The sequence below is a fragment of the Onychomys torridus genome, chromosome 3 (assembly GCF_903995425.1).
Source record: "Onychomys torridus chromosome 3, mOncTor1.1, whole genome shotgun sequence".
Lineage (NCBI taxonomy): Eukaryota > Metazoa > Chordata > Mammalia > Rodentia > Cricetidae > Onychomys > Onychomys torridus.
The window spans coordinates 156,617,354-156,640,913 of NC_050445.1; the positions used below are offsets into that span (position 1 = coordinate 156,617,354).

Here is a 23,560-nt window from a genome sequence, read left to right on the forward strand (position 1 = left end):
GTTATTTGGTTTTGGTTTCATGTTTTTCTTTGTGATAGGCTCTCACTCTGCAGTCTAGGTTGGTCTGGCACTTGCTATATTGCTCAGGCTACAGCCTCCAGAGTACTGGAATTAAAGGTGTGAACTTTCACACTTTAGAATTTATTTCTAAAATAAATTTTATTGTGTTGTTAAGTTTTCAACATTAATTGCAGAATATATATGTCTGTCTATCTATCTATCTATCTATCTATCTATCTATCTATGACATGACCTAGTGAAATTCACTTTAGAAAGCCAGATGTAATGACATTTAAGTGCTTATATTCCATGTACCATACATTAGATCTTTAGACTAATTCATGCTATATGTCTTCTTTGGATATATACAAACAGAGATACTTCTAGATCATGTGTAAACTCTGTTGTGGTTTCTTTAGGCAGCCCTTCCCTGAGCTCCCACTATGAAGAACAGATCTGTTCCCTTTCTGGATCTTAAATGCAAAACAAGGGCCTGGGAAAGTACCAGAAAGTACTGGAAAGCACTGCCTGCCATTTTATAGGCAGCCATATTTTGGTTTGAAAATCTGAGATTGTGTATGGTCATCACTAATGAGTTGAGTCTATGGATTTTCAAAACAGGGCAAGATGTCGTCCATTAGGTACACTGGAGTCTTGTAGGATTCATGGTCACAGCTTACCCTCACTTAGCGTCTGGTGGAACCTCAGTCTAGTTTGCTTCATTCAACATGAGGACAGGAATGAGATTTCCAGGAAAACCTTTCTTGCATTGTAAAGGAAGGACTAGTTTCATTGAATTAAGAATGGGAGTGAATTTTTATTTTAGAACTGTGTGTTTTTATTAGGGTCTCATGTGGACAAAGAATCTCCTCATCTTCTTATGGTGGATTTCTAGCTGAAGAATGCTAACACTTTATCACAGCTGGGTTATTCTAACCAGATATAACCCAAGGGATGGGGCAGGAAGTTTGAGATGAGTTCTGAAGAGGAGGCAGTCTATAGGAGATGGTGTGGTTTGAATCTGAAATGTCACCTAATTTTGTGCTTTGAACATTGGTCCTCACTTGATGGCGTGGTGAAGCTGTTAAAATTTTGCCAAGTGCTACCTAGCTGAGCTCACCAAGGCCAGTTCACAGGCTTGTGTTACCTCAAACCTCTTCCTGTAGGTTCTTCACACTTCTGCTACCATGATTTTTGCCCAAGTGCAAGAGCACAAGCAACTTTTGGGCTTGATTCTCTGAAACTGTGAACCAAGATAACCCTCTCCCTCTGCACCTGTCTGTTGCTTTGGTTGTGGTAATGCTGTTTTAGTTTGTGTTCTGTGGCTGTGATAAACACCATAACCAAAGTGACCTGGGAAGGAAAGGGTTTATTTGGTGTACAGGTTCCAATCACAGTCCATCATGAAAGCAAGTTAGGGCAGGAACTGAAGCAGAGGCCATGGAAGAGCTCTGCTTATTGACTCATTCCTCTTGGCTCCTGCTCAGCTTGCTTTCTTATTTAACTCAGGCTTACCTGCCCAGTGTCAGCTCACCCACAGGGCCATCCTTGTAGACTATGAAAGTTTCCCTTGCATCAAGGATTCTGTAAAGCCCCCCTTTCCAGTAATCTCTCTCAGCACTCTCTCCCTCTACCCACTCTCAACCTGATTCCTCAAGTTCCCATGCCCACCCTCCCCCAGTCCACCTAGTAGATCTCCTCTATTTCCTTTTCCTGGGGAGATCCATGTGTCCCCCATTGGGCTCTCCTTGTTGCCTACCCTCTCTGGGTCTGTGGATTATAGCATGGTTATCCTTTAATTTACATTTAATATCCACTTGTGAGTGAGTACATACCACGTTTGCCTTTCTGGATCTGGGTTACCTCACTCAAGATTTTTTTTTTTTCTAGTTAAATCCATCCATTTGCCTTCAAGTTTCCTGATATCATTGTTTTTTAACAGCTTAGTAGTACTCCATTGTGTAAATGTACCACATTTTCTTTATCCATTCTTCAGTTGAGGAGCATCTAGGTTGTTTCCAGATTCTGGCTATTACAAATAATGCTGCTATGAACACAGTTGAACAAGTGTCCTTATGGCATGATTGAGCATCCTTTGGGTATATGCTCAGGAGCTTTATCACTGGGTCTTGAGGTAGATTGATTCCCAATTTTCTGAGAAACTGCCTTATTGATTTCCAAAGTGGTTGTACAAGTTTGCACTCCCACCAACAGTGGAGGAGTGTTCCCCTTGCTCCACATCCTCTTCAGCATAACCTGACAATTGTGTTTTTGATCTCAGACATTCTGACAGGCGTAAGATGGAATCTCAGAGTCATTTTGATTTGCATTTCAATTACAGCTAAGGATGTTGAACATTTCTTTAAGCATTTCTCTGCCATTTGAGATTCTACTGTTGAAAATTCTCTGTTTAAGAATTTTAAAATTGGATTATTAGGTTTTTGATGCCTAGTTTCTTGAAATCTTTATATATTTTGGAGATCAACCCTCTGTCAGATGTGGGGTTGATGAAGATCTTTTACCATTCTGTAAGCTGCCATTTTGTCCTATTGACTGTATCCTTTGTCTTACAGAAGCTTCTCAGTTTCAGGAGATCCCATTTATTAATTGTTGATCTTAGTGTCTGTGCTATTGGTGTTCTGTTCAGGAAGTTGTCTCCTGTGCTAATGCATTCAAGGCTATTCCCCACTTTCTCTTTTATCAAGTTCAGTTTATCTGGTTTATGTTGAGGTCTTAATCCACTTGGACTTGAGTTTTGTGCATGGCGACAGATATGGATCTATTTGCAGTGTTCTACATGTTGACATCCAGTTATGCCAGCACCATTTGTTGAAGATACTTTCTTTTCTTCATTGTATACTTTTGGCTTATTTGTCAAAAATCAAGTATACGTAGATATGTGGATTTATGTCAGGGTCTCCAATTTTATTCCATTGATCAATGTGTCTGTTTTTATCCCAATACCATGCAGTTTTTATTATTATAGCTCTGTAGTAGATTTTAAGTTCAGGGATGGTGATAGCTCCAGCAGTTCTTTTATTGTACAGAATTCTTATAGTGATCTTGGGTTTTTTGTTTTTCTGTATGAAGTTAACTATTATTCAAGGTCTGTAAAGAATTGTGTTGGAATTTTGATGGAGATTGCATTGAATCTGTAGACTGCTTTTGGAAAGATGGTCATTTTTACTATGTTAATCCTTCCAATGATGAGCATGAGAGATCTTTCCATCTTCTGTTATCTGCTCCAATTTCTCTCTTCAAAGACTTGAAGTTCTTGTCATACAGGTCCTTCACCTACTTGGTTAGAGTTACATCAAGATATTTTATATTGTTTGTGGCTATTGTAAAGGGTGTTGTTTCCCTGAATTATTTCTCAGCCCTTTTACCATTTGTATATGAGAGGACTACTGATTTTTTTGAGTTATTCTTGTATCCCATTGCTGGGGATGTCTTTCTGTATGATGTGAATGTGTTTCTCTGATTGATTGATAAATAAAATGCTGGTTGGCCAGTATCTAGGCAGGAAGTATAGTATAGGCAGGTTAAGGAGAGAGGAGAATTCTGGGAAGTGGAAGGCTGAGTCAGGAGACACTGCCAGCTGCCAGATGCTGCCGTCACCATGAGAAGTAAGATGTAAAAATACCAGTAAGCCACAAGCTACGTGGCAAGGTATAGATTTACAGAAATGGGTTAATTTAAGATATAAGAACTAGATTGCAAGAAGCCTGCCAAGGCCATACAGTTTGTAAGTAATATAAGTCTCTGTGTGTTTACTTGGGTCTGAGCAGCCACAGGAGCCAGGTGGACACAGGAAAACTTAGCTACAAATGGTGCCGGAATGTGGAGCAAGAGTTGCCATCTACAACCTGAGAAAGAAGATTCTAAAATGGAGCTAAAAACAATTTCCTAGTTGTCTCTCTCAATCTGTGGGCTTGAGCTACTCTATGGTGGGTTCGTGGCATGTGGGCTTGACCTATATATAGCATGGTAGGAAGGAGGCATCTGCAAACTGCACATCACACTGCTTGGTGGATTTAGCCTTTGCTAGTACAGACAAAAAAAAAAAAAAAAAAAAAAAGAAAAAAGCTACATTCTGCATTGATAGAAGCACAGACCCACTGCTTCTGAGAGTTGATGGTACACTGGGCTCTCAGACCCAGAGCTGGCAGTCAATGTACCACTGCCATGTTGGAAAGCTGAGGTGGGTGGAGCCAACAGACACAGCTGCCTTTTCAGTCCTAGAAGTGCTACAGTTTGAAGCAAGAGGTTCATAATAAGACAGATTCAGATGGAATAGTTTACAGTGTGTGTAAAAGTGTATGTAGACTTGCAGGAGAGACAAAAAGAAATACATACAGTTATATAAAAATAGTTTTAAAAAATAAAGTCTTTAAAGAGAAAGTAAAAGTAACATAAAAAATAAGCCACGTAAAGATGGATATCACACAGAGAATCTGGATTGTGTTGTCTTTGATATTTTTAACTGAAGAAAGACATTTGATTGTAAAGGCTGCTCAGTTAAACCAATATGTATATTTTAAAGGTATCTTGACTTCAAAATTTGGATCTAAGGATATATTTCTTTGGAAAGGAGGCTCTGCTTTTGTTTCCACAGAAAGCAAGAGGCTATGGATTTGTTCCATATATATCAGATTTGACCAGCCAAGACCCCCTGAAAGGTCTCTGATGACACCATGGTCCAGATGATCCAATATCCAGAATGGTTTCAAGGCAACTGGCTCAGACAATACAGCCTCATGGACTACCCCCATAATCCTAAAATTTCTTTATGTCCCCATAAGAATACAGCACCCTCAGCCAGTGAGAAGCTATGCCCAAATTCCCAAATATACCAAGCTGGCTTTGGAGATGAAATTGGCTCACTCCTTCTCTAAACCCAAGCATAATTCTAAAAAAACAAAAACAAAAACAAAAAATGGTTGAGAGACTCTTCTGTCCCATATCAGCAAAGCCCTCTTGTGTGGGACAGAGAAAAACCAACATTTTTATTTAAAACAGGTTGATTATAAATATAATCTCTTTCTAAACAAGAAAAAGGGGATATAGATATGATAGGATAAATAGTAACAACTTTTTAAAAAATGTTTTATACTGCTATAGATTTTAGTTTATTGATACAAATTTAAAGTTAATTTTGTTATACTATATATATATATATATTTCTACTCTCATTTGAAGTATTATATTTATGTAACTCATTTAGATTATAATGGATAATTAAGAAATACAGATTAATAATTAGTCTTCTATGATAATCAAACTTATAGTCATGTTAGTTTAGTTTTCTAGGTATATTTAGATATATTTCAGGCAGATAGGTAGTCTTCAAACACTTCAAAGACCTACAGAATATGGCATTTAAAATGTTTTTAAAAATTTAGACTTTCTGGACAGTGAGACATGTCTGCTCCTGGCAGTATCAATTTACTTCAGAGAGGAGGATGGGCATTGAAGACACTCTATATGGAGTTTATCTTCTTCTTGGCAAAAATAGCCATTTGGCCAAGAAACTGTTCTTGCCTGGACTGCTTGATCGACTGGACATGCAGGATCCACAGAAAAGTGACCACTGAACTTTGCTTGGCAAAATGGTCCTTCAAAAATGGTTCCTGCTTCACACAGGAAACTGCCAGACATTCTACAGGATACTGAGAAAAGTGACCGAGAGAATCTAGACCTATGGGCTGAAGACAGATGCCCCAACTTTACAGAGGAATTTTGGGTGACTGTCCAGGCTACCAGCTGTCTCTGTCTACTCTCTCAAGACTCCCAAAAGTTGCTGGCATCCTTCTCCCATTTCTCAGGCAATATTAAATCCTTCTGATGTCTTTGATGTAGTTGAAGACTAGTTATTTCCTTAGTTATGATAAAAGATAATTTAGATATAAAACCTTAGATTCACAAATATAGGACAGATAGGATAGGTTCTGTAATTTTGAAAAATACAAATAGGCTAGATAGTATAACTATAATTCTTGCTTGATAATTGTTTTGTTGTATGTAATTTTACTATGTTAAAGTTAAAACCTTCCTTTTTGAAAAAAAGAAGAGGGGAAATGCTGGGTATGTCTTTCTGTATGCTGTGAATGTGTTTCTCTGATTGATTGGTGAATAAAATGCTGATTGGCCAGTAGCCAGACAAGAAATACAGTATAGGCAGGATAAGGAGAGAGGAGAACTGGGAAGTGGAAGGCTGAGTCAAGAGATGCTGCCAGCTGCCAGCCACTGCCATTGCCATGAGAAGTAAGATGTAAAAATACCAGTAAGCCACGAGCCATGTGGCAAGGTATAGATTTACAGAAATGGGTTAATTTAAGATATAAGAAATAGATAGCAAGAAGCCTACTATGGCCATACAGTTTATAAGTAATATAAGTCTGTGTGTGTTTACTTGGGTCTGAATGGCTGTGAGACCATGGGGCCACCAGGCAGGAACACAGAAAAACTTTCCAGCTACATCCCACCACTTCACTAAAGGTGTTTATCAGCTGTAGGAGTTCCCAGATAGAATTTTGGGGGGCTCTTATATGTAATATCATGTCATCTGCAAATAGCAATACTTTGACTTCTTCTTTTTCAATTTGTATCCCCTTGATCTCCTTTTGTTGTCTTATTGCTCTAGCTAGAACTTTGAGTATTATATTGAATAGATATGGAGAGAGGACAGCCTTGTCTTGTTCCTGACTTTAATGGAATTGCTTTGAGTTTCTCTCCATTTAATTTTACGTTGGCTGTTGGCTTGCTGTATATTACTTTTACTATGTTTAGGGTATGTTCTTTGTAATGCTAATCTCTCTAAGACTTTTATCATGAAAGGGTGTTGGATTTTGTCAAAGGCTTTTTAGCATCTAATGAGATGATCATGTTTTTGTTTTTTTTTCAGTTTGTCTATATGATGGATTACATTCACAGATTTTCATATGTTGAACCATCCCTGCATCTCTGGGATGAAGCCCACTTGATCATGGTGGATGGTCTTTTTTGATGTGTTCTTGGATTCGGTTTGGCAGTTATTTTATTGGGTATTTTTACATCAATATTCATGAGGGAAATTGGTCTGTAATTCTTTTTCTTTGTTGAGTCTTTGTGTGGTTTGGCTATCAGGGTGACTGGTCTCACAGAAAGAATTTGGCAATGTTTCTTATGTTTTTATATTGTAGAATAATTTGAGGAGTACTGGTATTAGCTCTTCTTTGAAAGTCTGGTAGAACTCTGTGCTGAAACCATCTGGCCCTGGGCTTTTCTTGTTTGGGAGACTTTTAATGACTGCTTTTATTTCCTTAGAGGTTATAGGTCTATATAAATTGTTTCTCTGACCTTGGTTTAATTTGGGTATGGGTATCTATCAATAAATTTTTCTGTTTCTTTTAGATTTTTTTTCAATTTTATGGAGTACAGGTTTTTGACATATGACCTAATGATTGATTGAATTTCCTCAGTGTCTGTTGTTATGTTCCCTTTTTTGTTTCTGATTTTGTTAATTTGGATACTTTTTTTCTCTCTCTCTGCCTTTTAGTTAGTTTGGATAAAGGTTTGTCTTTCTGGTTGATTTTCTCAAAGAACCAACTCTTTGTTTCATTGATTCTTTGTATTGTTCTCTTTGTTTCTATTTTATTGATTTCAGCCCTCAGTTTGATTATTTCTTGTCTACTCCTCCTGGGTAAGTTGTTCTTTTTGTTCTAGAGCTTTCAGGTGTGCTGTTAAGTTGCTAGTGTGAGATTTCTCCAACTTCTTTATGTAGGAATTTAGTGCTGTGAACTTTCCTCTTAGCATCACTTTCATAGTGTCCCATAAGTTTGTGTATGTTGTGCATTCACTTTCATTGAATTCTAGGAAGTCTTTAATCTCTTTTGTTTTTGACCCAGTGGCAATTCAGTTGAGAGCTGTTCAGTTTCCATGAGTTTGTAGGCTTTCTGTAGTTTGTGTTGTTGTTGAATTCTAACTTTATCCCATGGTGATCTGATAAGATACAGGGTATTACTCCAATTTATTATATCTGTTAAGACTTGCTTTGTGACTGAGTCTGTGGTCAGTTTTGAAGAAGGTTCCATGAGGTACTGAGAAGAAGGTATATTGTTTTGTGTTTGAGTGAAATGTTCTATAGATATCTGTTAGGTCTATTTGAGACATAACAACTGTTAGTTCTGTTATTTCTCTGTTTAGTCTCTGCCTGAATGACCTGTCCACTGGTGTGAATGGGAAGTTGAAGTCTCCCACAATTAATGTGTAGTGTTTGATATGTAACCTTAGCTTTAGTAATGTTTCTTTTACAAGTGTGGGTGTACTTGTATTTGGGGCATAGATGTTCAGAATTGAGACATCATCTTGGTAGATTTGTCCTTTGATGAATATGAAATGTCCTCTATCTCTTTTGATTAATTTTAGTTTGAATTCTATTTTGTTAGATATTAGGATAGCTACACCAGCTTGCTTCTTTGGTTGGTGTGATTGGCCAACCATCAGTCTTAATTTTGGTTTTGCTGATAATATCTCAGGAGACTGAGTAAATCACTTGGATTCCATATCCTTATTTTTACAGCCAGTGAAAATTATTAGAAGTATTATAAAATTCAATTTAAATCCATAAGACATGGAAAGCCAAGTAAAGATTTATCGAGTGAGTTCGAATACTAAGTGCATCAGAGAGCTGGAGAGATGCCTGAGTAGGAAAGAGGGCCGCTCTTCCAGAGAACCCAGGCTTGGTTCCTGGCTCCCATGCAAAGTGGTTCACAACCGCCGTAACTTCAACTCTACAGAATACAACATGCTCTTCTTTACTCTGTGGGCACACACACACTGCACAGCACACACTCATGCATTCATACACCACACAGCACACACTCACACACACACACACACACACACACACTGCACAGCACACATTCATACACCACACAGCACACACTCACACACACACACACACACACACACTACACAGCATACACTCATACACACACACACACACACACACACTACACAGCACACATTCATACACCACACAGCACACACTCATACACACACACACACACACACTGCACAGCACACACTCATGCATTCATACACCACACAGCACACACTCACACACACACACACACACACACACACACACTACACAGCACACATTCATACACCACACAGCACACACTCATACACACACACACACACTACACAGCACACATTCATACACCACACAGCACACACTCATACACACACACACAGCACACATTCATACACCACACAGCACACACTCACACACACACACACACACACACACACTGCACAGCACACATTCATACACCACACAGCACACACTCATACACACACACACAGCACACACACACACACACTACACAGCATACATTCATACACCACACAGCACACAGCACACACATGGCACACACTATTATACACACTCAAATACACACACACACTACAGCACATACTCATACACATACACCACACAGCACACACATACTCACCACATAGAGCACATACTCACATACACATGCATCACACACTCACATACACATGTACCACACACTCATATACACACCATACACTCACATAACACACACTATACACATACATGCATACTACACAACACATTCACATATACACACACACCACACAGCACCACATACTCACACAGCACACACTCATATATACAGCATACACATAGCACACAACACACTTTCACATACATAGCACACACTCACATACACACACACTATAGAGCACACATTCACATATACACACCACACACTCACATACACACGGCATACACTCACATACACATACCGCACAACACATACTCATACACACACATATCACAGCATGTACACATATCACAGCATGTACACATACACCACACATTCCCATACAACACACACAAACACACATGAAATAAAATCTTTAAAAACTCACTCCAGCCTGTTCTACAGGCAGAGTGACCCAGTACAGTTGTGCAATGAAGTAAGAAGGAAACGCATATTCTGGTCAACATAGCATGGTAGTGGGTCTGTGGCACAGTACATTTGTCTAGGGAAAAGAATAAAAGACAAGAATTTAAGAAAAATCTGAAGAACATTTTGAAAAACAAATAGTGTTTGGTTGTCATAAAGAGGGATATGGTTCCATCCTACTGGTATGTCCTTGGGTATATAATTATGCTAGTATTATACAAGGAAAACAGAAAGCTGTCAAGCATTGGGAAAGAATTACAGATTTTAACATATTTAGTTGTTGCTCAAATTGATAAATGGTATTATTAATAAAAAAACCCCAGAGCCAGATATTCAGGTAAATGCTGAAAGATCAGAGAGACAAAGGAACAAGCCACAGTCACGTCTCACTCACCTCACCAACTCCATGAATCCTCTGACTGAAATCCTCTGAGTCCTCAGCTGAAAAGCTTCAGCCAAGAAAGCCTCTAGCTGAAAGGGAGGCTTCTGCCAAAAAGCCTTGAGTTCCTGTCTCCTCATGCCTTATATACCTGTCTCCACCCACCCCTATCATTTCCTGTCTCAACTTTCCTAGTCCTGGGATTAAAGGTGTGAGCCACCACTGCCTGGCCTCTATGTTTAATCTAATAGTTTGTTCTGTACTCTGATCTTCAGGCAAATTTTATTGGAGTACACTATATATCACCACATTTAGTTTTATTCTGTATAAAAGATACATTTCAAATTCAGAGCATAAGCCCCTCATTAGCTTGTGCAACTCCTGAGTGCAGACATCAAGTCTGTGCTACATTCCTTGTGCATAGTTCAGCCTAGAGAATAGGCTAGAATCTCAAGAAATAATTTGGATGAACAGCTGACCAGAGAAGGCTGTATCAGGTGCCTTCCTTATCCCACACTTCCAGATAGCATCCAAAACAAAATCCACCCCTGACTCTGAATCTGCAGCAGCCTTTAGAAACACAGGACAGACACCACAACTCCTGCTGGCCAGCATGAGCACACTGGGTAGGGACAGCTGTTGGTCTGCCTGAGGAGATGTGGCATTTGGGAGAGGGACGGTGATTCTAGTTACGTTTGCAGAATGTGAGAACAACAGAGCAGAAGAGGAACACAGGGGCTGGTTGCTCAGTAACAACCATTGACCCTGACACTCACCTCACCATTGGGTTTGCATAGGATGGTCGTGCAGTCTGGACTGGATCGGAACCTGTTCTGTTCCTCCCAAACAAAGTCTGTTGGTGGCTGGGGCTTTGCTTCCGACGCTGCTGCCCACACCTTTGAGAAAGCAGTTTGTTGCTGACAAATACCATGGGGTTCCACTTAGATCCACAGATGTCACAAGGTTATTTTTATTAATCTTTCTGCACAGATAGGGTTTTCAGAGTCATTAATGGGAAAGGTATCCTTGCATTTGCCTGGCCTGGGCTGGAGCTCCTGGGTACACATGATCCTTGTACCACAGCCTTCTGAGAGCCTGGAACTGTAAAGGTATCTGTGCTTCTAAGTTGTTTTAAAATATCATGTAACCCAGTGACTGAACATGATTTAAACAACTGTCCAGTCCATGGCCTGTAGGCTGTGAGTGACCCAGGATTGGTACAAATGCAGCCCAACTGTACACTGTAAACTTGATATACCTTTGAGGTTTTTTTTTTTTCTTTGTTTTTGTTTGTTTGTTTTTTATTTTGATTTTATTGTTCTCAAATGGGAACTTTATAGATGACAGGGTCTTATCTCAATGTCTTGCAAAACAAACATAACACACTCTTACAACCTACTGCCAAGGACTGGACACCCCAGGTTCAGAGAAACACAGACCAAGTAGAGAACTGACTGACTTAGCTTCTACTCTCTGAGCCAACAATCTCTTTGCTTATCTTTTAAGAAAGTGTTTTCTTAGTTTAGAAACTTAGGACTTGCACTTTAGCTAGGGGACAAGCCAGAATAAGACTGTATGCTAGATTGAAGAATGCTGTGGAGAGCAAACTATGGGTATCTGTCCATACCACCATAAATCACAAAAATCACATTTGGTACAAAGACCAAGTATCTAAGAGGCCACTTGTGCCAAGCCACAGGCTGACTGTAGAGGGAGCTTTCCCTATAGGAACCTAGCCCTGATATTACCAGCTCACTGTCTCCCCAGCTCCTGGTATTCCCAACTCACCAAATCATTATACCATGGTATTCCCTGCTCATGAAGTTCAGCTCAAGGTAGTCCTGACTCACTTTTTCCAAGTTCCTGATATTCCTGACTGATAGTGTTACCAACATACTGATATATTATCAGTTCATGGTATTCCCAGCTCACAGTATTCACAGATTATGGCATCCCCAAAACTCATTGCATTTTCAGCTCACAGTATTCCAAGATCATGGTATTCCCAATTCACCATATTCTTGCTCCTGGTAGTTCCAGCTCATGATACTCCTAACTCCTGGCCTAGCTTAAGGTATCCCCAGCTCATAGTATTCCCAGCTCTCTGTATTCCCAGATCATGGTTTCCTAACTCATCATATTTTAAGCTCATGCCATTCCAAACTCACAGTATTCCCATATCATCACAGTCTTAGCTCCTGGCATTCTCAGTTCACAATGTTCTCAGCTTCCAGTGGTCCCAGATCATGATATTTCAAACTTGCTATATTTACCAGATCACAGCATCCTTAGCTCCTAGAATTCTCAGCTTGCCATATTCTCACATCTTTATATTCCCAGCCCAAGGTATTCCTAACTAATCCTATCCTCAGCTCATGATTTTCCCAACTGGCTCTGTTTTAGATAATGTGATTCCTAGCTCTTGGTTTTACCAGCTCACAGTATTCCCACTCACCGTATTCTCAAGTCCTGATCAAATCTTGGCATTCCCAGTACATAGTACTCCCAATGTATTGTGTTTTTAGCTCATGGAATTCCTAACTCACTGTGTCCTTAACCCATTGTATTCCCAGCTCACAGTTTACCCAGATCATGTTATTCCCAACTCAACTTGTTCTCAGCCCCTGGCATTCCTACATTCTCAATTCACTGTATCTTCAACACATGGTATTTCCACTTCAAGGTATTCCCAGCTCAAGGGATTCTCATTAACTGTATTCTCAGGTCATGGTATTTCTAGCTTAAGGCATTTCCAGTTCCTGATATTCTTGGCTCATGGTACTCTCAGCCTGTACTATTTCCAGCTTAAAGTATTCCCAGGACATTGTATCTCATCATTGTCTCCGACTCATACTACTCACACATCACTGTATTCTCCTCTCCTGGTATTGTTACCGGCTCATGGTACTTCCAGTGCACAGTATTCCTAGCTGATGATATTCCTGTTACTCCGAGTTTATGATGGTTCCAGATCATACTCACCGTCACTGTGGAACCAGCTTGCATGGTGATGTTGGCGGGGAACCGGTACAAGGAAACTGCATGTCCATCCACGTTCTGTTGGAGGATGTGGTTTCCAATTTCCACTTCTTTGTCCATGGAAGAGTTGACGAGCCTCACGAACAAGCCCTTGACATTGACATCAGCTATTTTAATGTCTGCAAGAGAACTAAAAAACAAGAAATATATGGTGAGTTTGGACAGAAATTTCTTAGGCACATAGGAAGAACTCAGTAATATGGCACCTGCCTGTAACCTCAGCACTCAGAACACAGAGGCAGGATAATCACAAGTTCAAGGTTAGTCTAGTCTATACAGCAAGTTCCAAGGTAGCCCAGGCCTCGTGAAAACCCCAAAATGAAATAAAGCCCAAATAATGACTAGATAAGCTATGACTGGAACTTGTGGCTTTTTTAAACAATTTATTTTTGTTTTGTGTGTTTGTGTGTTTTGCTTGCATGCACATCTGTGTACTACGTGCATATAGTACTCATAGAGGCCAGAAAGGGGCCCTGGATCACCTGTACTAGAGTTACAGACAGTATCGAGCTGCCAGGTAGGTCAGGGAAATTGAACCCAGGACCTCTGGAGGAGCAGTTCAGTGCTCTTAACCACTGAGCCATCTCTCCAGCCCCAGAACTTGTGTATTCTGCAACCTAAGAAAAACGGCTTGACCTCTTGGCTCTGATCATTACCAGAGCAGTAACATTATCCATTTTACACAAAACAAAGGGAATCCAAAATGTGCTTAGGTGCCAGGGCCTGAGTGTTACAGGAAAATGTGATTATGGTTTTCTCCACTTCCTACTCTCAGCAGAAGCCACTGTGACATCAAACACTCAAAAAGGAAATCAGGGGGCTGGAGGGATGGCTCATTGGCTAAGAGCACTTACTGTTCTTTCAGAGGACCTGGGTTTGGTCTCCAGGACACACATGACAACTCACAGCCTCCAATAACTCCAGTTCCAGAGGATCTGATGCCCTCTTCTGGACTTCAAACATACCACATGTACATCATGGTGCACAGTCACACGTGCAGGCACTCACACATATGCATAAGAATAGTAAGTCTTAAACTACAATGTCCAAAGTTAAAGTGCACAGTTCTTTCTTGGTATAGTGACCATGAAGATGAATAGCCACTGTGAGTTCAGAAACAATTCTGAAATGTGGCATTCTATACACATGCACTGGCATTTTTGCTTCTGATCTGTATTGAGACTATAGTATGTTGTAAGGCCTGTGTTAGTCACACTTCTGCATCTTTCAGAGTGTCACTTGCAACACACATGAAGGTGTGACTTCCCTGTGGTGAATTAGAAACAGCATCAATATTTCTCAGCTGATTTCTATAATTCATACTGTTTACTTATTAGTCACTTGACAAAAACGGAGCTACATTGCTTTGTCTCTCTATTTCTCCACAATCTCTTACCTATAATGCTAAACTTAAAAAAGTTATGGAAATCTAAAAAATAATTTCTTCTTATACATAGATGTATATGGTGTACATGTGTATGAATTTGCATGTTCACACGTGGAAGGCACATGTATTTGCATGTGGAGACCTGAGGTTGATGTTGGCTGTCTTCCTTGAGCACGCTGCACCTCATCCATCAAGGCAGGACCCCTGCTGAAGGCAGAGCCTGCTGTCTTAGCTGGCCTGGCTAGCTTTGCCTTGCCCAGTAGGTCTCCTGTCCTCACTTCCTGAGCTGGGACTGCAGGCGACCACTAAGCCAGAGCAGACTCTAGGAACAACTACCCACTAGTGACCAGCTGAGAACAGAACTGTATCACTGCCTAAACTGGTGCAACATCCCTTTCCTTTTCATCCCATAACTACATTCTTCCAGCTACCTCCATAGCCATGTCCTCTGTGTGGCCGCTGCCTTTAGTAGGCTGTAACCTCTGTGTGATACTGTCACAGCATCCTAACTGGTTGCTCCAGTTCCCCTCCCCCCCCCCGCCCTTTGAATTGTTCTGTTCAGCTCCCAGAGAAATCTCTGTGAAGTCCCAACCTGACATGGCCATGTTCCTTCCTTCCCAGCACGGCAGCAAACCCTGCGTAGTCTCTTGGTTTCTTAAATCCTTTTCCACACTTCCTACCTCAGGCTTGAACTGTGGCCATCAAGGATTCCTTGAGAGAGCATAATCCATGTGGCTGCACACATCTCTCAGGGCCAACACAAATGCTGTTCCTGCCTCTTGTTGCCCACATCCTTGCCAAACCTTCTGAGACAAATCAATTCTTTCAGAATCATGAGAACAAAATGTCTCATTATTTCTATTTGTTTTCCCCTGATTTGGCCACTTAATTTTCCTTTGTGGTGAACTGCTGTTTCATACCATTTTAATCACTTTCTATCAGCTGCTTTGCATTTTCATACTGATTGATAGTATAATGTTTAATATATACACATGCATCCCCATAGGAGAGGCTACGACCCTCTCCCCTTTGGTACACATCAGTCTTGTTGAATCTGTCTGAAGTGGCTGGACACCAGGCTTGTTTAACATAGTCTTATATACACCTCAGGATATACCCTTTGACACTCTCATTGGAAACCTGAGGTTTATCTGTGTCCTTGACCCCTCCCAAATGCCAATTTTTATTTCAAAATCAATCATGCCAATGTCTCTCACTGCTCAGCCCCTTGCCTGCTAATTTCCAAGGATAACTGTTGAGTGTCTCCAAACCCTGGGCAGTCCTCCTAGTTCCGGCCCCTGACAGAGGAGGTATGGGCATGCACTTCCATGCACTCTCTCAAACAGTGGCTTCTCCTCACACACCTACCAGCATGTGCACCTCTGCCTCATAGAGACCTCAGAACTTACATGGCTTCCTTCCTTCTCCTCTGTGTGTTAGCATTTATGGCTCTGACTGGTTTGTACTCGCATCTTTTTTCTCATATTTCAAATCTCAGGATCCTGTGACGTCATTCTCATCTTACTGGTACTGAACTCTGTGTGGGATGGTTTTATTTTCTTAAAGGTTTATTTATTTACTGTATTTACATGTACATATAGTTGCCTGTGTCAGTTTACGTGCACCATGTACATGCAGGAGCCCATGGAGGCCAGAAGAGGCACCAGACGCCCTGCAACTGGAGTTACAGGCAGTTGCTGGCCGCACCATGGGGCTGGGGACCAAACTCGGGTCCTCCAGAAGAGCACCAGGGCTCTTCACCACTGGGCCATCCTTCCAGCCCCATTTTATTTTTTATAGAACACATTTTTGCTTCTCAGATTTCCTTTGTCTCTATTTGACATTTGTTTTTAAGCAGGTGCATAGGCTGGCCATTTCTTTGTAGCAGATATAATCAAATATTTGTAGTTGCTTTTGAAAACTCTTGCATGGTCAAGTGAAGTTTGATTATTCTCCCAAACTTTGTTTTCTGTGCACATATATAAAATACATTTGCTTGTCTGGAACAAAATGTTGTTTGTACCTGGAAAGTTGACTCATTCTCCTTTTGCTATGAAACCAAATGCTACAAGAAAAGGCTTCACCCAGCACATGCAGATTCTGGGGCAGCTGCTCATCTGCTGACACAGCCTTCAGTAGCTGTCCCTGAAAGCCTTTGCAATTGTCCTTCTAGGACAGTTGCCTTGAGACTTCTGCTTGTGATCTGTGGTGGGCAGAACCTGGAGGCTGATGTGCCCATCTTCCTGTCTCCAGCTTTTGTGCACATTTGATTTGTAAGGACACTGGGAAGACACAAGGCTACACCAACAGGAAATGAATGTCACATTCCTTTCCTTAAGCATGGCTATGTGTAGAGTCGGGTTCCTGACAGTACCAAGTTGCTTTCGGCTTTCTGGTCTCTGTCATTCAGTGACTTGCTCTCAGTTCCTCTGACTGTATGTAACAGTCTCAATAATGTTACAAGTGGCATTGAAGTTTGTAATTGGGTGTGCATGGGGTGGGCAGTACTGTCCAGTGAAGGGGGACAGACTTCCATCAGGGTGGTGTGCTCACTCTGAATTGGAGTCCTCTGGGGACAGGAGGAGCTTTGCAGCCTCACTAATTGTATTAGAGAACAGATGTCCATGCACCAGTTGTGGGTGGAGCCTATCTCAGTCCTGAGCTTGCCCCTTCTGACTCGAAACCAACAGAATTAGTAAACCCCTTGGGGACACTACTCAGCTTTAGTTGTCAATTTGACACAGTGTAGGGTCATCTGAGAGCAAAGTCTTGACTGAGGAATTTTCTAGATCAGGTTGCCTGTGGGCATGTCTGGGCATATTTTCTTGATTGTTAATTGATGTAGGAGGGCTCAGCCCACTGTGGGTGGCATCATTTCTTGGGGAAGTGGTCCTGGGCTATCTAGGAGAGTCAGGTAGGCGTGAACCAGAGTGAGCTGGCAAGTAGAGTTCCTCCAGGGTCCCTGCCTGCATTCCTGCTCTGATATGGAAGTATAAGCCAGATGAACCTTTCCTCCCCTAATCCTGAAGATATTGGGGTACTGATTCATGGCAAGTGGTGATGCCCAACAGACAGGGAAACAATGTACTAAGCTTATAAACTTTTCCAAGGAGAGGGGGCCACACAGAACCAGCAGTTTCTCTGACAGGTTTAGGATCTAGGGAGGTCAAGACAGCTGAATATCATAGGCAGAGTAGCAGGCAGCAGAGAACTCCCTGCACAGAAGTCTTCCATGGACTTTGTTCAGCTCATATGTGAACAAAACTCCCCAAGGCTGGAGGAGAAGACACTTGAAATGATCGGCAGGGGAAGCACCAAGAGCCCCGTGGGGCCATGGGGAATGCCTGTTCTCACCAGCCAGGATGGAACCCTTCCAACCCTGGAGCATTGCATACAGGCCTCAGAAAAGTCTTGGGACAGTAGTGGGGAATGTCTGGTTTACATAAATAAAATAACAGCATTAGAGAAATGTGGCACAATTCCAAGTAGCCTAATATATGTTTGAAAGGGGGATTTGAAGACATAATGTTTAAAACTTTTTCAAATTTAAATATCATAATGAGGTTCAACAATAGTAAGTATAAAAAAAATTTAAAGTTAGATCAAGGTACATCCTATCCAACCCTCACCAAAGCAGTGATGATAGGGCTGGGAGAGGGCCAGCCCCAGAACCCACACAAAAAGCCAGGCATGGTAGTGCACAGATAATCCTGCATTGGAGAGGCAAAGACAGATGGATCTCTGGGGCTCACTGGCCAGCCAGCTCAGCCTACATAGCAAGCTGCAGGAAAAGAGAGACCCTGTCTATGCTTTAGGATCACCATGGGATTAAAAATATTAATAGATGTCCCCTACCCCCATCCCAACCCTGCCGCCCCAAGATCCTGACTCATTGTTTGAGGTACAGTCAGGACACACTGAGAGCATGCAGGCCCCTCCCCACCAGGCAACCCTACTGCACACTGAGAACCAGTGTTCTAAAAGGGCCTCACAAGACTCCAAACTTGCATATCTTAAATCAATTTATCTTTTGAGCTTGTCTACATGGTAGTTCCTTCACAGTATCTTTGGAGATCATGCCAGGCTGGACACAAGCTCTCTTTGACTGCCTGGGCAGGCCCACAGGACTCCCTGACCTGGAAGTTCTTAAAGTTATACCGAGAAGTAAGTGACACCAGGAAGACAGCTGTTTGTAAAGGTCTTAGCATGCATGCATGAAGACCTGAATTGTTCCCAATCTATGTTAAAAAAAAAAAAAAAAGTCAGATGTAGTGGCAGGCACTTAGAATTGCACTGGTGGGAATGCAGACTCCCTGAGGCTTACTGACCAGGCCCCCCCTTCGCCTACTTGGGAGCTGCAAGCCAATGAGATATCCCATCTCAAAAACAAAAACAAAAACAAACAACAAAAAAAACCAGGTGGATGTCTCCTATGAAAAACAGCAAAACCTCCACATACACACGTGGGAGAGTATGCCTGTTGTGTGTTTAGAAGTATTAACAAGTCTTTCTATACTTTTGTCTTAACCACCACTTTTACTATGATAGACACCGAATGATTTTGATAGAATATTTCCGGGTGGCAGAACACACACTTGGGTTTCCTCCATCATCAGTTAAATGGCATAGAGGCCCGAGTGACTGGAAACATGGCATAAGGGGAACTGGACAGGCTGCTTACCTGTTCCCTTGACCTCTCAGACACCCTGTCTACATGCTTTGTGTTATCAGCTTTTCACAGATCAGTCTTGTTCAGAGTGAGCACAGCAAGGCTAGGAAAACGGGCGAAGCTTGCTCCTTTTAGTCCCAATAACAACTTTCTTCCTGGTCAATTCTTTTATAGAAATTGGCAACCATAAAAATGAATCATTTTTATGTAAAATTCACCTTGTTCTTGTATTGAACTCAACAGCCTAGAAGAAGAAGAAAACTAAATCCATTGGAATGATTATCTGGCAATAAAAGGCCTGTGTGTGAGCGAGTGGGCTGACTCTCCATGACCTGTGCTGAATCGTGTTCTCTGGAATCTTCGGAATATTCACATCCCTTGGTTGGTCCCCTAGAAACTTTTATCAGGTGTTTCTAGTTGTTCAGAACATGGATGGTTGTAGTTCAGGGAATTTCTCAGGGGTTTTGGTAAACAAATGAATCCAATAATAGATCCAAGCTCTGCTTTGTACTGGTCTATGGCCTCAGCAGAAGATGGAAAGTTATTCAGATGTGTACCTGGATGTAAACTGGCCAACTTCTTCAAGAATCACAGAAAGGTGTTTGCTCACATCCTCGGTTTGGGACGAATATGTGGCGAGTCTCTTTGAGTCTCCAAACAAAGAAAGGAAATAATCCTCTCCATCCCCCAGAAGGAATGTATCGGAGTCAAAGCTCAGTAGCGTCTGTTTCTTTGGAGTTATGTAGCTTGTGCCTTTTAAAGAAATTGGACAAGCAAGTGAGACAGACATATAAATAGACATCAAAAGAATCCAAGGGCATTATCTTTGCTCCTATGTTTACAGAACTGTGTTTCTTTTATAGGCTTTACTGCCCCCGTCAAGCTCAGTGAGAATTAGAAGCCTGGTGGAGTCTATAAAGTAGTGAGTATTTTCAATGCCACCCTCACTTCCTCAAGGTCATTTAGTGCCTTCCATGTTCAGGTGTAGAGTGGTGCTGGTAGGGACTGTACAGCCATCTTGGCTCTGGCATCCTTGGGGAGTTCACATGCCTTGTTCCCTCTCACGAGCATGTGGGTGTTTAACTGATTATTTAGCTGCACTAGAAACTACTGTATTCATGAGTACGCAATGAATCTGTCAAATTTGGGTATTATAAATACAAATATAGTCTTATTCTATTTAATGCTTGCTCTGCTGCCCAAATTAAAACCCTACCTTGTGCAACACTGCCTTCTGCAAGGGAAAATGCGGACTAGAGGTAAATCAGGTGTCTGGTCTTTAGCTGGTACTGAGAAAATGATACCTATCATAGGGTAAGGGTCTTCCTTATGTGACCCTGGGCCCAGAACCATCAGAGCACAAAAACAATTCAGATTTTGCTTTAGATTCTTGTATCTTTAACAAACCAAAGAAAGGAATAGAAAGGAATAGATAATAGTTTTTTGTTGTAGTGATAGGGTTGTGCCTAGGGCCATAAGTATACTAAGCACATCTTGAATCACCAAGCTGTATCAACAGCCCTGATGACTAAAGAGGGTTCCTCAAAGGATTTTGTTGAGAAGAAACACTAGAATTAGCACCGTCATCCCAGTGGGCAATAGATCTTTCTATTCCTTTGGAAAGGGTAATCCACAGCATCCCTCTCAGCCTGTCCTGAGGAACGGATGCTTGTGTTTGCAAAGGAAAGAAGGCATAACCAAGCACTGTTGCTAGTTCCCTGAGGACCACAGATGGCGCTGGACTAGTACAACATGTCCCGTGTATCCAGGCCTGAATCTGCAGAAGAATCTGTGGCAGCTCAAGACAAAGACTGCATCCCAACCTACCTCTTGCCATGCAACATGAAGCCACTGTGCTTTGCTCCCATTATCAGGGGATTTTACAGTTTAACCCAAATACAGAGCAAACACAATGGTCTGCAGAGCACCAGCAACTTTTCCTTCTTAGATCTAAAGCTTGTGTTTACATATTGAATACTATGCATATTGGTCAAGGATTAAAGGCAGCAAGAATTTAGCAAGCATCTCTGGATGATTCATCTTAGTGACAAAAACAATGATGCATACTGTGATCATTATGAGAGCCATTCATAACTGTATGTAACCTCATGCTGAAGCCTAGGAAAATACCAGAAATAAACAGAATACAGAGGAGAACTAGCCAGACTGTAAATTTCCATAGAGTAGAGGGAGTGAAGCATCCCACAGTCATGGACACACACGTCAAACATAGATTATTCTAGAAGGAGCTTACAGGTAGGCTAAGGGTTGCACATGTTGGCTATGTCCCAAGCTTAGCAGTGCCTTGTGAAGCTGGCATTTTAATCTCTACTCTGCAGGTGTGGAACATCAGAGCCAGGGCTGCTAAATCCCTTCCCTCCTCACTCTGTGGAGGGCAGAACAGAGCGGGTCCTGTTTGCCAGGACAGCCTCACCTAATCATGAGGAGCAGCACACCCCACAGCACACCTGCTCAGTTCCCTGCGGGTACCACAGTGTAGCCACCCAATTTCTGCTCCTTTGTGTTCTCTTTGTTGCTGCATCTCCAGTGATATTCCCCTTTTGATGTCCGTTCTGTATGTGAGCCTTGAGTCTACTGAAGGCTCAAAAGAAGATATTGCTTATCCTTTCTGTCAGTATTCTGCAAGTGGCCCTTCCTGCTATATATACACTGGACATTTTAACTCTGGCCATCAGTGCAGCTCCAGGCTTCTAAATGACAGGGGTGGAGAAGACATTGCTTAATCCTTACAGCAGTGTTCATCAGAAGGATCCTTGGAACTATTCACTGGAAATCTGAGTTCTCCATCAGTTCTAGAACTTGCTAACAACTGACCTACAGATCATCACAGTAGCTCTAGGCATCCTGATCTTTCTAGCAGCATCTAGTGAAGGGCCTTAGGAACATACATGGCAAGTCTTAGTTCTCTACCAATTCTAGAACATGCTAACAAGTAAGTCATCATGGTAGCTGCAGACTCCTTCCTTATGGAAATGTTGTATTTGGGCACCTGCATTTACATGTATTTCAGATCTACAGCCAAAGATTCTTGACCCCAGTCAACCTACTCTGCATGTGATCCTAACACTGACAAACAAACATCACTAGGAACAAACGATAATAACACATCCCTCAGGCAAGGAGGCCAAGAAAGCCACCCAGAAGATGCTGTGGGGCTGGTCTCAGATGCTTCTACATACTCTGCTTCACCAGGCTGGTGTCTCCTCGGGAGAGGCTCAGGATGGTAGATTTAGAAGTCAGCCGTCCTGCTGATGATAAGGTTAGAGCGCTAGTCTGAGCACTACTGATCTGGTAGATGTTGAACGGTATTTCATGGGAAAATGACTGTGACAAAGGCACTTGCGTGCTATCCACATCCACTGCCTTTGGGAAAAAATGCACTGAAGATGGCTGTTTCGCTGGAGTAATATTCCCAAATTTCTCTTCTCTTCTGTGTGCAAAACAATAAAGAACAAAGTAAGAAAATTAAAATGTCTGAGAACAGGAAGCTCAAGATATTACCCAGAATTCTGCTTGCTAAATATTACACACTTAACAGAAGAACCTGGCATCTCAAAGCTGGCTCTAACTGTGTAAACTGACATTATTTACCTTGTCTCATTGTATATTTCATTTTTAAGTTAAAGATCAACAGATTCTATTGTTGATGGTTTTGAAAATTAAAAATCTATAAAAATCAGTATAATGCCTGCAGCCAGGGATTTTAGGATTTCTTTCTTAGCTTTTTAATACATTTCTTTTACTCAAATCAAGACATGAGTATTCCTCTTTCCGTTAGTGCACAAAAGACTTTATTGCCTGTTCACTGATATGGCCTCTTCCTTGAATTCATGCAGCTGCTAAACTAACTTCCCAATATTGACAAAATTATGTGGAGAATAGTTCACCCTCATCTCTCATGGAAACCAGGAAAGAGGAAAGAATGGTGATTTTCAAACACCGCTGCAATAAGTGACTTTTTCTAGGAATATGCATTTCCTTTTTTTTTTTTTTAAATAAAGAAGCCTTCATTAAGCCTCATACAAGCATTTTAAAGTCTCAAGACTATAGTATAATTGTCCTACAAGCTAAACAGTATTCTC

At 41.4% G+C, this 23,560-nt stretch overlaps 1 protein-coding gene across 1 annotated transcript in view; it reads right to left on the reverse strand.

The window, feature by feature from the left end:
- Lmntd1 (lamin tail domain containing 1) overlaps positions 1-23,560 on the reverse strand; it is a gene marked incomplete at its 3' end in the record, with an annotated part of 37,435 nt that overhangs the window by 8,462 nt on the left and 5,413 nt on the right. The window contains exons 2-5 of the mRNA XM_036181995.1: positions 22,658-22,908; positions 20,015-20,210; positions 13,345-13,531; positions 11,139-11,258 (exon numbers count right to left, since the gene is read on the reverse strand). Coding sequence (XP_036037888.1) covers positions 11,139-11,258; positions 13,345-13,531; positions 20,015-20,210; positions 22,658-22,908 — 754 coding nt within the window. The remainder of the gene's footprint in view (positions 1-11,138; positions 11,259-13,344; positions 13,532-20,014; positions 20,211-22,657; positions 22,909-23,560) is intronic.